Source organism: Coregonus lavaretus (assembly GCF_964263955.1).
Source record: "Coregonus lavaretus genome assembly, chromosome: 5".
NCBI lineage: Eukaryota > Metazoa > Chordata > Actinopteri > Salmoniformes > Salmonidae > Coregonus > Coregonus lavaretus.
Genome location: NC_139992.1, coordinates 62,920,988 through 62,936,411, shown reverse-complemented (window position 1 = coordinate 62,936,411; position 15,424 = coordinate 62,920,988). Strand labels below are relative to the sequence as shown.

The 15,424-nt window shown below is 40.6% G+C and overlaps 1 protein-coding gene across 1 annotated transcript in view; it reads left to right on the top strand.

The window, feature by feature from the left end:
- Positions 1-3,848: 3,848 nt before the first annotated feature.
- pms1 (PMS1 homolog 1, mismatch repair system component) overlaps positions 3,849-15,424 on the top strand; it is a 55,853-nt gene continuing 44,277 nt past the window's right edge. The window contains exons 1-6 of the mRNA XM_084161859.1: positions 3,849-3,935; positions 4,330-4,484; positions 6,322-6,504; positions 6,599-6,701; positions 6,824-6,987; positions 9,988-10,098. Of these exons, the coding sequence (XP_084017985.1) occupies positions 4,353-4,484; positions 6,322-6,504; positions 6,599-6,701; positions 6,824-6,987; positions 9,988-10,098 (693 nt within the window). The 5' untranslated portion in view covers positions 3,849-3,935; positions 4,330-4,352. The remainder of the gene's footprint in view (positions 3,936-4,329; positions 4,485-6,321; positions 6,505-6,598; positions 6,702-6,823; positions 6,988-9,987; positions 10,099-15,424) is intronic.

Sequence of the window (15,424 nt, the reverse complement as noted above, 5' to 3'; positions counted from 1 at the left end):
GACGTCACTTTTGTATTGTAATGAGGAATCCTTTAAAAATAAAAGCCAGCCTTTCAAAACATTGCAATGTGGATAACTCATTCAAAAGATATTACATTTTAATCAATGTCAATTTTTTATTTTGCGTAAAAGCAAATGCAAGAAGGACTTTATGGAAACAATTACAAATATGCTCAAATATATATATATTTTTTAAGACTACTATCGAAAAATACAATGTTCAGATTGGTATTATTATTATGTTAAAATCATTGGGCTGTAGAGAAAATACTATTCTATGTGCTGAGGTAAACGTGGGGTTGGGAATACTCAGTAGGGTCTGTAGTATCTATATATGGTGTTATTTCATGGGGACTGTGGTCTAAATAACCAGCAGCACTTTCTACTACGCGGCAGGTAGCTTAGTGGTTAAGAGCATAGTGCCAGTAACCGAAAGGTCGTTGGTTCTAATCCCCGAGCCGACTAGGTGAAAAATCTGTCGATGTGCCCTTGAGCAAGGCACTTAACCCTAATTGCTCCTGTAAGTCGCTCTGGATAAGAGCGTCTGCTAAATGACACAAAAACAAAACAATACTCTGTAGGCTTATAAATTACATATTGGCTTATAGAGAAAAAACAACTATTCTATGTGCCGAAATGAAGGTGGAGTTGGAATTACCCAGTAGGGTCTGTATAATCTATATATGGTGTTATTACTTGGGGGACTGAGGTCTAAATACCTAGCAGCACTTTCTACTCCACCCACTCCATTGGTCCCAATATAATACACTATGGGGCCGATTCCGACCCTTGTTAAGCAGTGCATAAATGGAACATAATTCACTTTTTATGCACTTTTCTCTATGGCCCGATTCCGACCCGAGTTAAGCACACGTAAATGGAACGTTATTCCCTTTTATGCACTTTTCTCTCTGCATATTCTGACCTTAAGTATGAGAATGGCATGCTGTTCACCCGCTATTAATTCGTGGTGGAGATCTAAGAAATGAAGGTGTGGTGGACGTGTCTACAGATAAGCCATATTCTGACCTTTACTTAATGCCCTCATAATTCCACCACCTTTACGCACGAGGAAACCATGAATAAGGTCGAGCGAACCTGCCAGTTCCAAGTGGGAAAAGGCATCTACTTTATTTGAAGGCATCTACTTTATTTTTCCAATAGAAATAACAGCATTCTCCATGCACCGTAATTTATACATGGATTAAGAGCTATTGATAAGAGCTAGGTAAATGAGTAAGGTAAAGGGGATTGTAAATACACATAGCAATTGTTTTAGATAATTCTTCCTTATGATTTCTGGAGACGAATGTGAAACCAGCCACATGGAAGCAAATAGAAAATCATATCAACATGACATGTATTGCGTCCCCTTTTCCGCAGTGATATAGGCTATAAATAGCTGTGCTGTTATTCAGAATTTTAATTGTGTGCCCTCAAAATTTGCGTGGATGAAATTTGGACACCCAAGCTATAGGCTTCTGTAGGGCTGAACCTGCTGAGATGATATATGCACTTTATAATGTTTTAATTATAGCCTATGCCCGGGCTTTTTAACGTTTTATTCTACAATTTGTATGATGTTAAATGTTAGCCACTATCGGAAGCTACCATCAGTAATACCCACATACATTTATAACTGTCACTTTAGTGCTAGTTTTCTTCAATTTGTAGCTTACCTTTTGCATCATTCCATTCTATTCAATTTACCTTTCTTTGTTTTTCCTGAGGGTCGCTAGCGTTAGTGGATCATATTAGGCTAACGTTGTGCAATAATTTGGGACATGCAGCCAATTTGAATCATTATGGAATCATTATGAAACCTGGTGCCTGGCGCATGATTCACAACTAGACCGTTGTCATACAGTTCCATGATTAGTGACAATTAGGTTCGATTTATAGGACTATTGTTCAACCCCTATTGTACACTTTATCCACCTTCCAATGTTCCATGGATTGAACTTGAATATGACAACGTTCAGTATGAATCAAACCACTGTATTTTATATTCCTCAATATGTTTTGTGTGTAAAGGCTCTCCAAACCAGTTTTTGTATGATTCATACATACTTTCCTAACCCTAAAAGTTGCCTAAATAATCTAGAAAATCAGAGTATTTTAAAATCTATCAGTTGGTACTGAGGCGTAGACAAATATGCATATATTTAGATGGATTTATTTCATTGATCCCTATATTCTGACACTGTTCTCTCTGTGTATTCTAGTGAGTCTGTTGACAAAATTATAATTAAAGGTACACCATATTTAAAGGGATGGCTTAAGATAAATGTACTGAAAACCCAATTGAATGAAAACCCCACAAGAAAATCAGTTCGCCAGCAAGTGGGGGGGTTTCAGTGATTAATTAAATGTCTTCAGTGCGCTAGGGAACCACGCCTGCAAAGCCCGTTAAGCACCTGCATAAGGTAAGTTTGAGTACCAACTACTGTGAAGTGCGTAGGAAAGGCGTGCATAGAAAAGGCTTACATAAGTCGGAATCGGCCCCTATAGGCCTATAAATTACATATGGCTTAAAAAAGAGAAGTGGGGGTGGGAATACTGTAGCTCAGTTGATAGAGCATGGCGCTTGCAACGCCAGGGTTGTGGGTTCGTTTCCCACGGGGGGCCAGTATGAAAATGTATGCACTCACTAACTGTAAGTCGCTCTGGATAAGAGTGTCTACTAAAATGTAAATGTAGGATCTATATATGGTGTTAGTTCTTGGGGGACTGAGGTCTAAATACCCAGCAGGACTTTTTACACCCACTCCTTTGGTCCATAGAGAAAAAACTATTCTATATGCTGAAGTAAAAGTGGGGTTGGAATTACTCAGTAGGGTTTGTAGAATCTATATATGGTGTTATTTCTTAGGGGACTGAGCACTTTTTACCCCACCCACTCCATTGGTCCCAATGCAATACACTGTAGGCCAATAAATTACATATTAGAAGTGCTCCTGAATAGAATGGACCCCCTTTTACTGCGACACCACGTACAGGCAATTATGTATGGTGCAATATGTATGTTCAATATGAAAAAAACGTACTACATTTAAACTGATTGGCCACTCTATAAAGGCCGCAAAATGAGCAGCAACGCTCCTAGGGGTGTAAACTCTGTGGATTTGGAAACTACAAGTGCTACTGAGTAGAATGGAACCCCGTTTTACTGTGACACAATGTAGGTACAATAAATTATAAAGTACACACACATTTTTTTTTGTGACCATTTAGCCTTGAAAAAATACACAAATAAATCACTTAATATCTTATAGAAATACTTTAAATTATTCTTTGTATGATAGCTAGTATAAAATATATCAATAATTGTGCACATTTGCCATCATTTTCGCCCTAATTATTCAGTTACAAAGAATACAGGTCATAACTCTTACTTTGAAGGATTCCAAAAAATCCATGCCCCGGAAGTACTTAGTTATCCTTGCCTACTTCACAGTGGGGCCGCAATGGATTTTCCACACAGCCAATCACAAGTCAGAGGGGTGAAGGCGCTAATTTGACCTCTGTTCCACCATCAAGAAAATGCTCATTAACAGGGATGTAACCAAATTTGTCCACAAAATTTGAGAGAAATACCCTTTTTGTGCGTATGGAACATTTCTGGGATTTTTTATTTCAGCTCATGAAACATGGGACCAACACTTTACATATTTTTGTTCAATATAGTATAAAATATATTGATAATTGTGCACGTTTTCCATAATTTTCGTCCTAATTATTAATTTACTAAGTATACAGGACGGGACTCTTATTCTGAATGATTCCAAAAATCCGTGACCTGGAAGTACTTAGTTATTCTTGCCCGCTTTACACACTGAACGACTTCATAGCGGTGTAATTTTTTAGCACTTGTATTTGCGTTATTGTTACTGAACCAGACGGGGTCGAGGAGGTAGGAGACCGCTGTATTTCAAGTAAATAACGTTTAATAACTACACAGTCCACTAGTGAGTCACTATTGTGTTACAATTAATAATTTATTGTAAATATATTAATCGTTTCGAGAGTTCATGGCTGGCAGGTAAGGTTAGTTAACTAGCTAACGTTAATTCAACGCTAACGTTATTCACTCAGCCAACCATGGGTATATTAATTAGCTGCAACTAAAACGAGAGTTTCTATTGGATAAATTCAGTGAAGTCCCTCTCTATTCCGTTTAAGAAACGTTTAGCAACAGAATCGGCGGAATGAATACACCCTTGCTAGCTAATTTAACGCTACTCAGCCAACAAGTTAGCTAGCAATTGTGTTGTGAGTGACAGCTCATTGCACTACAATGTCACATCATTTTTCCCCTCCATATTGCAGGTGTCCATAAACAGTAACAAATCATGAAACAGCTGCCTGCAGACACGGTGCGGCTTCTTTCCAGCTGTCAGGTCGTCACCTCTGTCGTAAACGTGGTGAAGGAGCTGCTGGAGAATTCCTTGGATGCTGGTGCCTTGAGCATCGACATTAAACTGGTAAAATATTATTTTACCCATTACTGTGGCCAGGGAAGCACATGAAAATCACTAATGGCATGTTGAAATTGTCACATTCTAAAGCACATATTTGACTTGCTTTCCCTGGCAAGAATTTGGCCTACTTAAAGGGCAATTACACCACTTTTCAACCAAATTTTCATTATCTCCAGCACAATAAGTTTATTCATATGTTAAAACGACGTATTTCTACATGGGGTGTCAGGTAGCCTAGTAGTGGTCCGTTGTGTGCACAGTTCAAAAGCAATTGTTTACGCAATCCAAAAACAGTCCATTATAAATCGCAATCTATCATGATTTGAAAGCTTGTTCTATTGCCAACATGACTAACTAAGTTATAAAATACAATCTTAGAGTGTTAGGCTTTCACAAGGCAATTCAGAGAAACAGATCATCATTTTGGTGCGCATAGAAAGGAGTCATGAGTGCATTCAGGTGTGTTTGCTGCGCACATTTTCTTAAATAAACAAACAGGCTCATTCTGTTCAGAACAACCCAGGGTATGACGCCATGTCATCTTGTAACTACATCAAACATAGTTTTCATAAAAGTAGACATTGTATGTAACAAGAGATTTATGATTTGGAAATGTGAAGTGCACATTTGGACTCATATGGCTTGCTTGTATGACATCAAAGAGGTATTTATTATAATCCTCATCTGTCAAAATACATAGTAATCTTAATTTACAGCATTTCACTCACGCAAACAACAAAAAATGTGCAAAAGTTGCCCAATTACCGGAAGGGATGGGGGTAACTTCTTGTCGCGCGGTGCTCAAATTCAGAACAGCTGTCAGTCAAAACCATACAGCACTGTGAAGCGCAGAGCCAGAGCTCTAGCGTCATGTATAGCATGTTACTGTACAGGCACTACGTTCCAATTTAGGCGCTTATAAGTGCCCAAATCTGCCATTTTCAACCCGTATACGAGTACGAGCGTAAAGGGTTACTTCTACCCTGCATTTTTTTAGGACCTTGTCTTTTGAACCACAGATCATAGAAACGTGCTGTTTTCACATATGTAGACACAATGGTTTGGTGCTGGAAATAATGAATATAAGGTTGAAAAGTGGCAGAATTGTCCTTTAAGGGATGCTGTTTAACCTGTCATGAAAAAATGAATGTAGCTAGCCACACACACACTGTCTCCAACTCCCAATACTGTCTGAAATGGTTGTAGTGTACTCATGGTCATGTCATCTGAATTCCTAAGATATTTTCCCATTTCGAGTGGGCTCGGCTCACCTGCTCTCAGTGTGAGCTTGTTTTTCTTGGCATGGCGGAATACTTGAGTTCACTCTCATCAGTGCAGTCTTTGCCCACTTCAAAGCCATTTCTTAATGAGCTGTCAGCAGTAATCCTTTCAGGCAGCACAGCCAGCCTCTGAGGACATAGTGAAGCTTTTTTATTGGACTAATATCTCCAACTCTTCTCCTATATTGCCAAGAGGAAAGCAAATCCACTTATGAAGAGGAAAACATTTTTCCGGAACTGTGAACACCACATCATCAATATCAAAAGCCCTCCAAGCATCTAGCACATAAACCTGCCTGTATGGAAGGAAGGAAGCGAATGTTTTATTGAAGCACAATTTATTATTTTCTTGTACTTTCTCCTCTTGAATTGGAAACTAAGCTGCAGTGGACACTAAAATATTGTCAGATCAACCCACAAAAGGTACTTTAAGAACTTAGGTGTTAATAGGACACAAAACTCAATCTGCTTTTGAGACTCTTTGATGGGACAATACTGAACTGACTTCAATTTCTTAATGAACTGCATTCTCTGTTTTTTGTGTATGTCATGTGTCTTAGGAGAATTATGGTCTGGATCGAATAGAAATCAGAGACAATGGCTCTGGCATCAAAGCTGCTGATACTGCTGTGATGGCTGTGAAACACTACACCTCTAAGATCAGCAGCCACGATGACCTGGAGCACCTGGCGACATATGGCTTCAGAGGAGAGGCCCTGTGTTCCATCTGCGCTGTGGCAGAGGTCAGACATAGCTGTCTTTTACACAATTCTGCTCCAAAAAGTCCAAAGCGGTACTAAGCAGCAGTGATAGATTTGTCCCGTTGTCTCCCGCCAGGTAGCTGTCACGACAAAGACGTCCGAGGATGACGTCGGGACCCAGTACACGCTTGACCTCACGGGAAGTGTTGTTTCCCAGAAGCCCTCTCACCTAGGGCAAGGTTTGTCTTTTTCCTTTTTACTGAAACAGAGGATTGATTCCCTCAGTTTCCAACAATATTTATTATGTATACTTAACAGAGAAAAATGTTATGGGTAGACATGAGCTTTGATGTCTTTTCAGGTACCACAGTCTGTGCGCTGAAGCTTTTTAAGAATCTCCCAGTGAGGAGGCAGTACTACGCCAACACGAAGAAGTGCAAGGAGGAGTTGAAGAAGGTGCAGGACCTGCTCATGGCCTATGCCATTATAAAACCAGAGCTGAGACTCACCCTCACTCACAATAAGGTACAACTTCATTCTCATTATTTATGAATCTTTTGCACACACTTATACTTCTTACCACAAGGTGTCCTCATCTGTATATTCCATGAAACCAATCCCTGCATACCAACTCCAGTAATCACTGTTTAAACGTCATTAATGCTGTCTATGATTTGATACGTTAGTGGTGTCTTGATGGGGCTTAAAATGGTAGATAATCTTATTCTAGGGATGTGCATCTCTCCTTACAAGCACAATTCGATACGCATCTAGATACATGGGCTCCGATACTATACAGGAACGATACTTTTAGTTTGAAACGATTAGATCTGAGCTGGATCTGTCTCAGCTGACCTCTCTCTGTGTGTGTGTGTGTTTGTATGATGTAGTGTGTGAGCTGAGCCATAGGGCAGACTGAGCATCTACCACGATCAGATTGAGGGGGGCAATTTATGTTTTTGTCCCCCCCACTTTTTATCTGAAATTCTCATCACCCAGTGATTAACTTGTCATATAGAAGATAAAAATGTTTTGAGCTAATAATATGTCAATATTTATCTTTAGAAATTAGCTAAGACATACATATCCAATTAATATAACACAGCTTTGGATTTCACCCATGTCACAAAAGCTAATGTTTTTGACCGTTTGGAACTTTACGGAGGAGAGCTGCTCTCTTCTCCTGTTCCGACCAGTGCAGCTCACAAAAATTATTGATGTCCTTGTTATGAAATTACACTTTTACCCTGTTCATGTAAAAATGACCGAAAAGCCTCAATCAGCAGTTACATGTGCAATCCGCAAGATGTGAGTTGTGTCCACTCCGGTAGCCCACACAGCTCCGCCGGTAAAACACAATTTTCTACAGCGCATTTGGTAAGAATGACCCAGCAAGTTGCATTGGTTGTCCTGCAATAAAGCCTATGATTTCATGTTGCGAAAGCCATTTTACAAACATCTGAATGCTGAAGGTGCCGCACAGGTGTAGCCTACATAAATTAGAACAGGGATAGGGTATGCCTAGCTACCTTGCAGCTGCTCACGCCAATGATTCTCCCGCACTGTGCGCACAGTTATCTGACTTGTAGATCAGTGTCATACGCAGGTACGGTGCCTTCAGAAATTATTCATACCCCTTGACTTATTCCATATTTTGTTGTGTTACAGCCTGAATTCAAAATTGATTACATCTACATACAATACCCCATAATGACAAAGTGAAAACAAGTTTTTAGACATTTGTGCAAATTTATTGAAAATGAAATACAGATGTAATTTACACTGAACAGAAATATAAACGCAACAATTTCAAAGATTTGACTAAGTTATAGTTCATATAAGGAAATCAGTAAATTGAAATAAATAAATAAATGAGGCCCTAATCTATCGATTTCACATGACTGGGAATACAGATATGCATCTGTTGGTCACAGATACCGGTACAGTTGAAACCGGGATTCATCTGTGAAGAGCACACCTCTCCAGCGTGCCAGTGGCCAATGAAGGCTAGCATTTGCCCACTGAAGTCGGTTACAATGCCTAACTGCAATCAAGTCAAGACCCTGGTGAGGACGACGAGTTCGCAGATGAGCTTCCCTATGACGGTTTGTGCAGAAATTCTTTGGTTGTGCAAACCCAAAGTTTCATCAGCTGTCCGGGTGGCTGGTCTCAGACGATCCCGCAGGTGAAGAATCTAGATGTGGAGGTCCTGGGCTGGCGTGGTTACACGTGGTCTGCAGTTGTGAGGCCGGTTGGACGTACTGCCACATTCTGTAAAACGACGTTGGAGGTGGTTTATAGTAGAGAAATTAACATGACATTTTTTGGCAACAGCGCTGGTGGACATTCCTGCAGTCAGCATGCCATTTCCACGCTCCCTCAACTTGAGACATCATTGGCATGTTGCATTTATATTTTTGTTCAGTGTATATATTTATATTCCAGACTCTGACATTGCTCGTTCTGATATTTCTTAATTCCTTTATTTTTATTTTTTTGATGTGTGTATTTTGTTTTGTTAGATATTACTGCACTGTTGGAGCTAGAAACATAAGCATTTCTCTGCACCTGCGATAACATCTGCAAATAGTGTACGCAGCCAATACGATTTGATTTGAGATTCAGTTTCAATCAGTGGCCACTTGGAATATAACATTAGGGGAGGGGGTCAGAGGAGTTCCACGACCACCGTATACTTTTCATTGAAACCACTCGGAGATCATCATGGGAGGAGTGTGCCCCCATTTCATGGCATCAGCAGTTGGGAGACATATCCCGTATCCCGAACTTTGCACTTCAGCCTGTGTTAGGTTTCATGGCTTCTCCAAGTGCTTTTTACGGGAGTGATCTGTTTACAGTCACTAAATTGCATATTTCATAGCATAGACGTGTGCTGCTGCGGGCAGCATGCTATCAGAAATCAACACCCTGGAGATGTACTCGCTTGTGGACACACCAATGACAGGCCCACCCGTGGGTGTGAAAATGTGTTCGCTCTTTCTCCTGGACTACTTTCCTCTCACATACATCTGATACGAAGGAAAATCTGAGGAATCCATGCCTCGGTGGAGGGTGCACAGTGATGAGGAAGATTGTGTAACCTTGTGGCCACTGTGGTCAGCTTCCATTATGTATTGGACATTGATCCATTGGGTTGAATAATATGCTCAGATACATGCTGATTTGAGAGTGGTGTGAACTAGTGTCCGTTTTACAAGCTCCAAGGTCCGAGCAGACTTGCTGATTCAGTAGAACTGCTCTCACAGTATGTGACCTGACATATGCACCAGTGCGCACTAGCTTGTTCTCTAGCTTTCCCCAAACCCCCTGGTCTGGTTCAGGTCTTTCTAGAACAGTTGACACAGTAAACCTCTCTCCTAGCCCCTCTTGTGCCACCACACAGGTAAGGGAAGTGCTACAGGAGAGGCTTTGATTGGTGGTCAGCGTCTACTGTCTTGATTTCGAGATCCGGCAGGTGGTCTTTTTTTAGCCAGACTGAAAATAAGCTGCTGCGTGTTGTTGCAGGTGGTGGTGTGGCAGAAGGCCAAGGTGTCCGATCACAGGATGGCTCTCATGGCTACACTGGGGCCCAACGCTGTGGCCCACCTGCTCCCCGTCCACCATCAACAACCAGAGGTCAGTCAAACACTCACACCAGCATCACTCCGTCATGACACTGGTCCATCCAAACCAGTTATCATAGATAAAACATTGCTGTTCTACTGCAATAATGCAATTTAACTATGCTAAATAAGTGAAAAACTGAAATTAGATATGAATTCTAAAACACAGCACAGGACCAACGTTGTTGGCCCTTACCCCAGAAACTCCCAATCTGTTTTGATTGAACCCTCTTTCGAGTGGCTATTATAATGTAGTCTCATGCGCCACATGCAATTTGATCAAGCAAGGCTACACATTAGCCACAGTCAAGGGCTTTAATGTAATACCTCAGTCCTGAAATCTGCTAGCAGGTGGCTGTTCTTGGAGGTGTCCACACAGAGCTTGACTTAAACATTGCTGGTTTTGCAGTACTGTCCCCTCCTGCAGTGCTCAATGACACCAATTACTATTTTATTGATTTCATTCTCTCCCAAAAGTATATGTCAGTCATATTTTTCTGGGTTTTACAATAAGTGCCCTGAGATTCCCCTAACCAAGAGTACAATGAGAGATACAAAAACTGGGCACCATTAAGGATGGGGTGTGACCTTTTTGCATAATTTACATCTGAGTTCTTTTTGTTCTGAATTGGGACCTGATGTTTAAACTATCCTAACTATACCCATATAGACAGATCCTACACAATAAGTAATCCCATTATGATACCATGGCACGGTCACAGGTGCTTCTGTTGTTCATCATTACATACATTATAATACTGAATCCTGCCTCCAAAATAGAAAAAGAGGACATGTAAAGAGTCAGAGCACCGTGTGACTCGAATGGCGTGTGATGCAAATGGAAGGGGCAATCATGAAACGATATACCAGAACTGTCTTTACAAGTCAAAGCCATTCGTACCCTTGTAACAAATGTGGCACTGAATTAAATTAGAAGAGATTGTGTGACCTGTGGTGCATGTGGATGGCCCAGCGTCATAGAGAGACATAGCACGGCTGCACTGGCACCCAGCCACTCGTCCTCCCACTGCCCTCCAGTCTTGGCCAACACCAGGGTTCCCAGAGACCCTCTCTCCATATCCTGGGTGTGTTCCACAGTCTGCATGAACCTTGCTCTGGATGGTGTTGGTTCAGCTACAGAATGGACAGGTCCACCGTGTGTGTGTGTGTGTGTGTGTGTGAGAAACCCAAGAGAAATACTAGACAGCAAGCTTATTAAATGACTACACCAAGAACTCGTGATTTCAAGCGAGTATATGATGTTGGTTGGCTGTTCGGCAGCTATGTCTATGCCCTTTTCTCCTTGTGTGAGAGATTTGCTTTGCTGCTGGTAATTGAGTTGGCTGTGGAGCGTTAAGTTTCTGCTTGGTCATGGTAGGTGTTGTGTGGCTGCTACCTGCCGTGCATCTCCCGGCTAATGTGGCCTGACAGATATGGAGCACAAGTCCCTTTCCCCCGTTTGCTTTGTTGTTATTTTTCAGCAGGACTCTGGGTCCCAGTTATGAGAAGGTTCATTGGCCTTTGTCCTCCCAGTAGCAATGAAAGAACGCTTATTGGCTCCCCCTTCTTTCGCCGAAGCTTAGCGATCACGGAATCCAGTTCAAAGATTCCACACGCAATTCTGGCAAGTTGATGTAGGTGCCATGCCTCTTGTGGAACAAAATGTGACACTCATTTTGGCAACGTGACAACACACAACCATGCCCTTTGTGGCAAAGGTGCCATTGGTGCTCCCATAACTTGACCTAATGAGCAGAACGAGAAGAAACAACATCCTCAAATAGCGTTGCATCAATTAACTGGCTTTTCATTTACTATGTGTTAAGAAGTTATGAGAAGTTTTGCATTGCTCATTTAAAATGAGCAGTGTGCCAATCTAAAACCAGAACAATGTGTCCCTGGAACTACATCTTCCATGTGTGAGGATAGTGTGTTCTTTTGTTTTGCGGTAACGCATTACATATAGCCCAGCTACATTGATTGCTTTGCAATTTGTCCCTCTCTTGCCTGTTACATAACATTAGCCTTAAGTCTGGCTCATGAAACTCATTATCCAGATAAGGAAATGTTTTTGTCTACCAATTTGGGTTTTTCCTCTCAACATTCTTAGAATGTCCTATAGACCCACCCTTTTAATTTATGCGGTGAGAGGTCTGCTTGAGTAATCAGTCATTAGCCAGGGAGAGATGATCACTCATCGGGTAGGACACCAAGCCAAGATGTGTTCCAGTTCCGAGCGCATGGGTGTGACACGTGAAGATGTGTGCAGACAGACTGGGGAACACAGCCTGGCCCGCTGCTCAGGTCACCTGAGAAAAGTTTGAGTCAATCTTAGGACCCTGGCCTGCGTCAATCCTAGGACTTCTGTTTTGCAGATTTAGGTAGGTCGTCTTGCAGATTTCAAACCTCAAAGGTCTTACTTAGTTTGTTTTGTTATTTTCCTTTTAACTTTGGTGCCTATTATATTTAGTATTTCATCACCTTAGGCAAGACAAATTGTTTGACACATTTTGTATTAAAACAATTTTTTTGTAAAGAACTCCATACTCGTGGTCACGCCTTGACAAATCGAGAGTTTTCAAGAGGCTTATCTGTAAGTGTGTCAACGAGTATCTGCGGTGAACCTGGGTCAGTTTTGCTGTACAGCTTTTGTAATTTCTAGAGCGGGGTCCTGTGGCAGTGAACACTGCTGCCAATGAGGCCCAGATACCTCTACACGACTCATAATAATAGAGCTCATTCATGGCCAGGCAGACAGTGGGCAGGATCACCTGTGTCACAGTAATTGACAAATGTTTTAATGGCAAAGTATACGTAATGTACATGGCTATTGTCAAGGTTTCAATGCCAGTAATTAGAGATTTCGTTAAAACTCCAATTATATGGCCGTAATGCTCGCCAACTGCAGAGCTTGTTAATTTAGAATTGTTTGCCTGAGTTATGCAGTACACGGTGGCTAATTGAGTAATTTGGAGCTGGTTCTCTTTTCGCCAACACTTTCGTCTATCACATGCCGCCAACATTTAATTCCTAGAATTAAGAAGCTTGGAAACAGCAGTTCGATGTCATTGGTTGTCCAAACAGTTTCCAAGTGTGAACAGCTTGTGATGTTTCTGTTGAAAAAAAAAAAAGTTAATCCTTAAAGGGATATTTCACCCAAATTACAAAATGACTGGTTTCCCTACCCTGTAAGCAGTCTATGGACAATGTATGACAGCAATCCATGCTTTTGTTTAGTTTCCCTTAGCACTGTTTCCACATGCTAATGTTTTAGCATTTGTGGCACAAATCCCATTCAAGTCATGGGACCGATATGGGTGTTTTTCACACGTTATGTCCAAATCATCTGACAGGATCTAAAATTGATTGTGAAGCTTAACAAAGTCACTTATAGATAATTTGAACATGATGTGAGAAAAATGCTAATATCAGTCCCCGTGACTTGAATGGGATTTGTGCCACAAATGCAACAAAAAAAAGCATGGATTGCTGTCATGCCTTGTTCATAGACATAGGAAACCAATATGTAATTTTGTAATTTGGGTGAACTATACCTTTTTAAAGATGTGAAACCCTTGAGGATACGGCATGAATCGATTTGATAGTGTACTTTTTAAAATTTCAAAGTCACTGGGATTATATTGCTCAAAGACTTGGTTTGAAGTTATTTTAAGATTTTGGCGTGAAATTTTAAAACATTCTAATATTGGGTAACTGGTTTCTGGTTAGGCCCTAGCACTAAACAGCTGATTCAAATAATCAACTCATCAAGCTTTGATTATTTGAATCAGCTGTGTAGTGCATGGCCAAAAACCAAAACGTGCACCCCTTGGGGTCCCCAGGACCGAGTTTGGGAAGCGCTGGCCTAGGTAAACAACGAAAGCATAGATTACTGTCTCTCCTTGTCCATAGAAGGAAACAAATACGTTTTTTTTCTAATTTGGGTGAACTATCCCTTTAGTACCTTTTATTTGACTACTTTTACATGGTATTTAAATGACAGATGCATTGTAAGTACAGTATCGGTACATATTGTTATAAATTATGCAAAAAGCATGTTTAACTGCAGTAGCTATGTAACAATGTGTACATCGAATTTGTTTTAACACGATGTTCCAGATACCTGTATCGCAAGAATCAAGTATTTTTTTCAACTTCTGTTTTTGAGTGTTTTGTCTTTTTGGTCTCGTCTCCTTCATTCCTTCTGTACTGTGTGCACTGTGCACCTTCCCACTCGCACACAGACAACAAGCCCCTCCCCCTGCCACTCACAACAACAAAGAAACTAAAGATCACTTCTTCCTCTCTGACAACAAGCGGTTTCAACTTGGTATTTGCATTTGAGGTTTGGTCCGACGTAATCGGTCATATGGACACCGAAACACATTGAGACATTATTTTACCCTAATAGAGAACTTAACCTTTGTAACGATACCCTTTTTATGTCTCAACTCCCAAAATGTTGAACAGAGCACAACCTACTAAGACGGGAGGATCAACAATGAACATGATTGGAAAATGTATGCTCACTTTCTATTGTGCGGCATTGCGGTACCATGTACCACTAGTCTGTGTTTTATAAATGTGCAATGAGCATTAAAAAGATGCATTTGTATAAGGAATTCTGAGGAATAAGCATCTTCTTATTCAGGTAGTTAGGCAACTTGATTTCAACATCTAAACAAAGTGAACAGGCTATTCAAACAGTTGTAGATGGACAGGAGGGTGTGTTCATAACAGTTCAACTGTTCTACCATATTAGCAAGCAAATAGATCCAAGTTGGCTAGACTATAAATATAAAGGTTAGCTGGCTTGTGCTTGAGAGATTGTTAATGGGACCTGTGTTAACGTTTTATAACGCCTGCTACCGTAAGTTGGTCATTATCAGTGGATGTGCGTTGTGCATGAGTCTGGTTACATTTGTAACAGAAAGGGCATTTTCATAGACTTGACAGCCAGATCAGTGATTATTGCAAAAAAGCAGGTTAAACTATTCTGATCAAATAATAAATAGTGTGAAGGCTTATATTTAGCCTAGGTATAACTTTACAAGCCCTGAATTCATTAGATTATTCTCGACTGTTTGAAATGCAGTGTATTGACCTTTACAGTGCCTTCAGAAAGTATTCACACTCCTTGACTTTTGCCTACACAAAATAACCCATAATGTCAGTGGAATTATGTTTTTTGACATTTTTACAAATGAATAAAAAATTATAAGCTGAAATGTCTTGAGTCAATAAGTATTCAACCCCTTTGTTATGGCAGGCCTAAATAAGTTCAGGAGTAAAAATGTGCTTAACAAGTCACATAAGTTACATGGACCCACTCAGTGTGC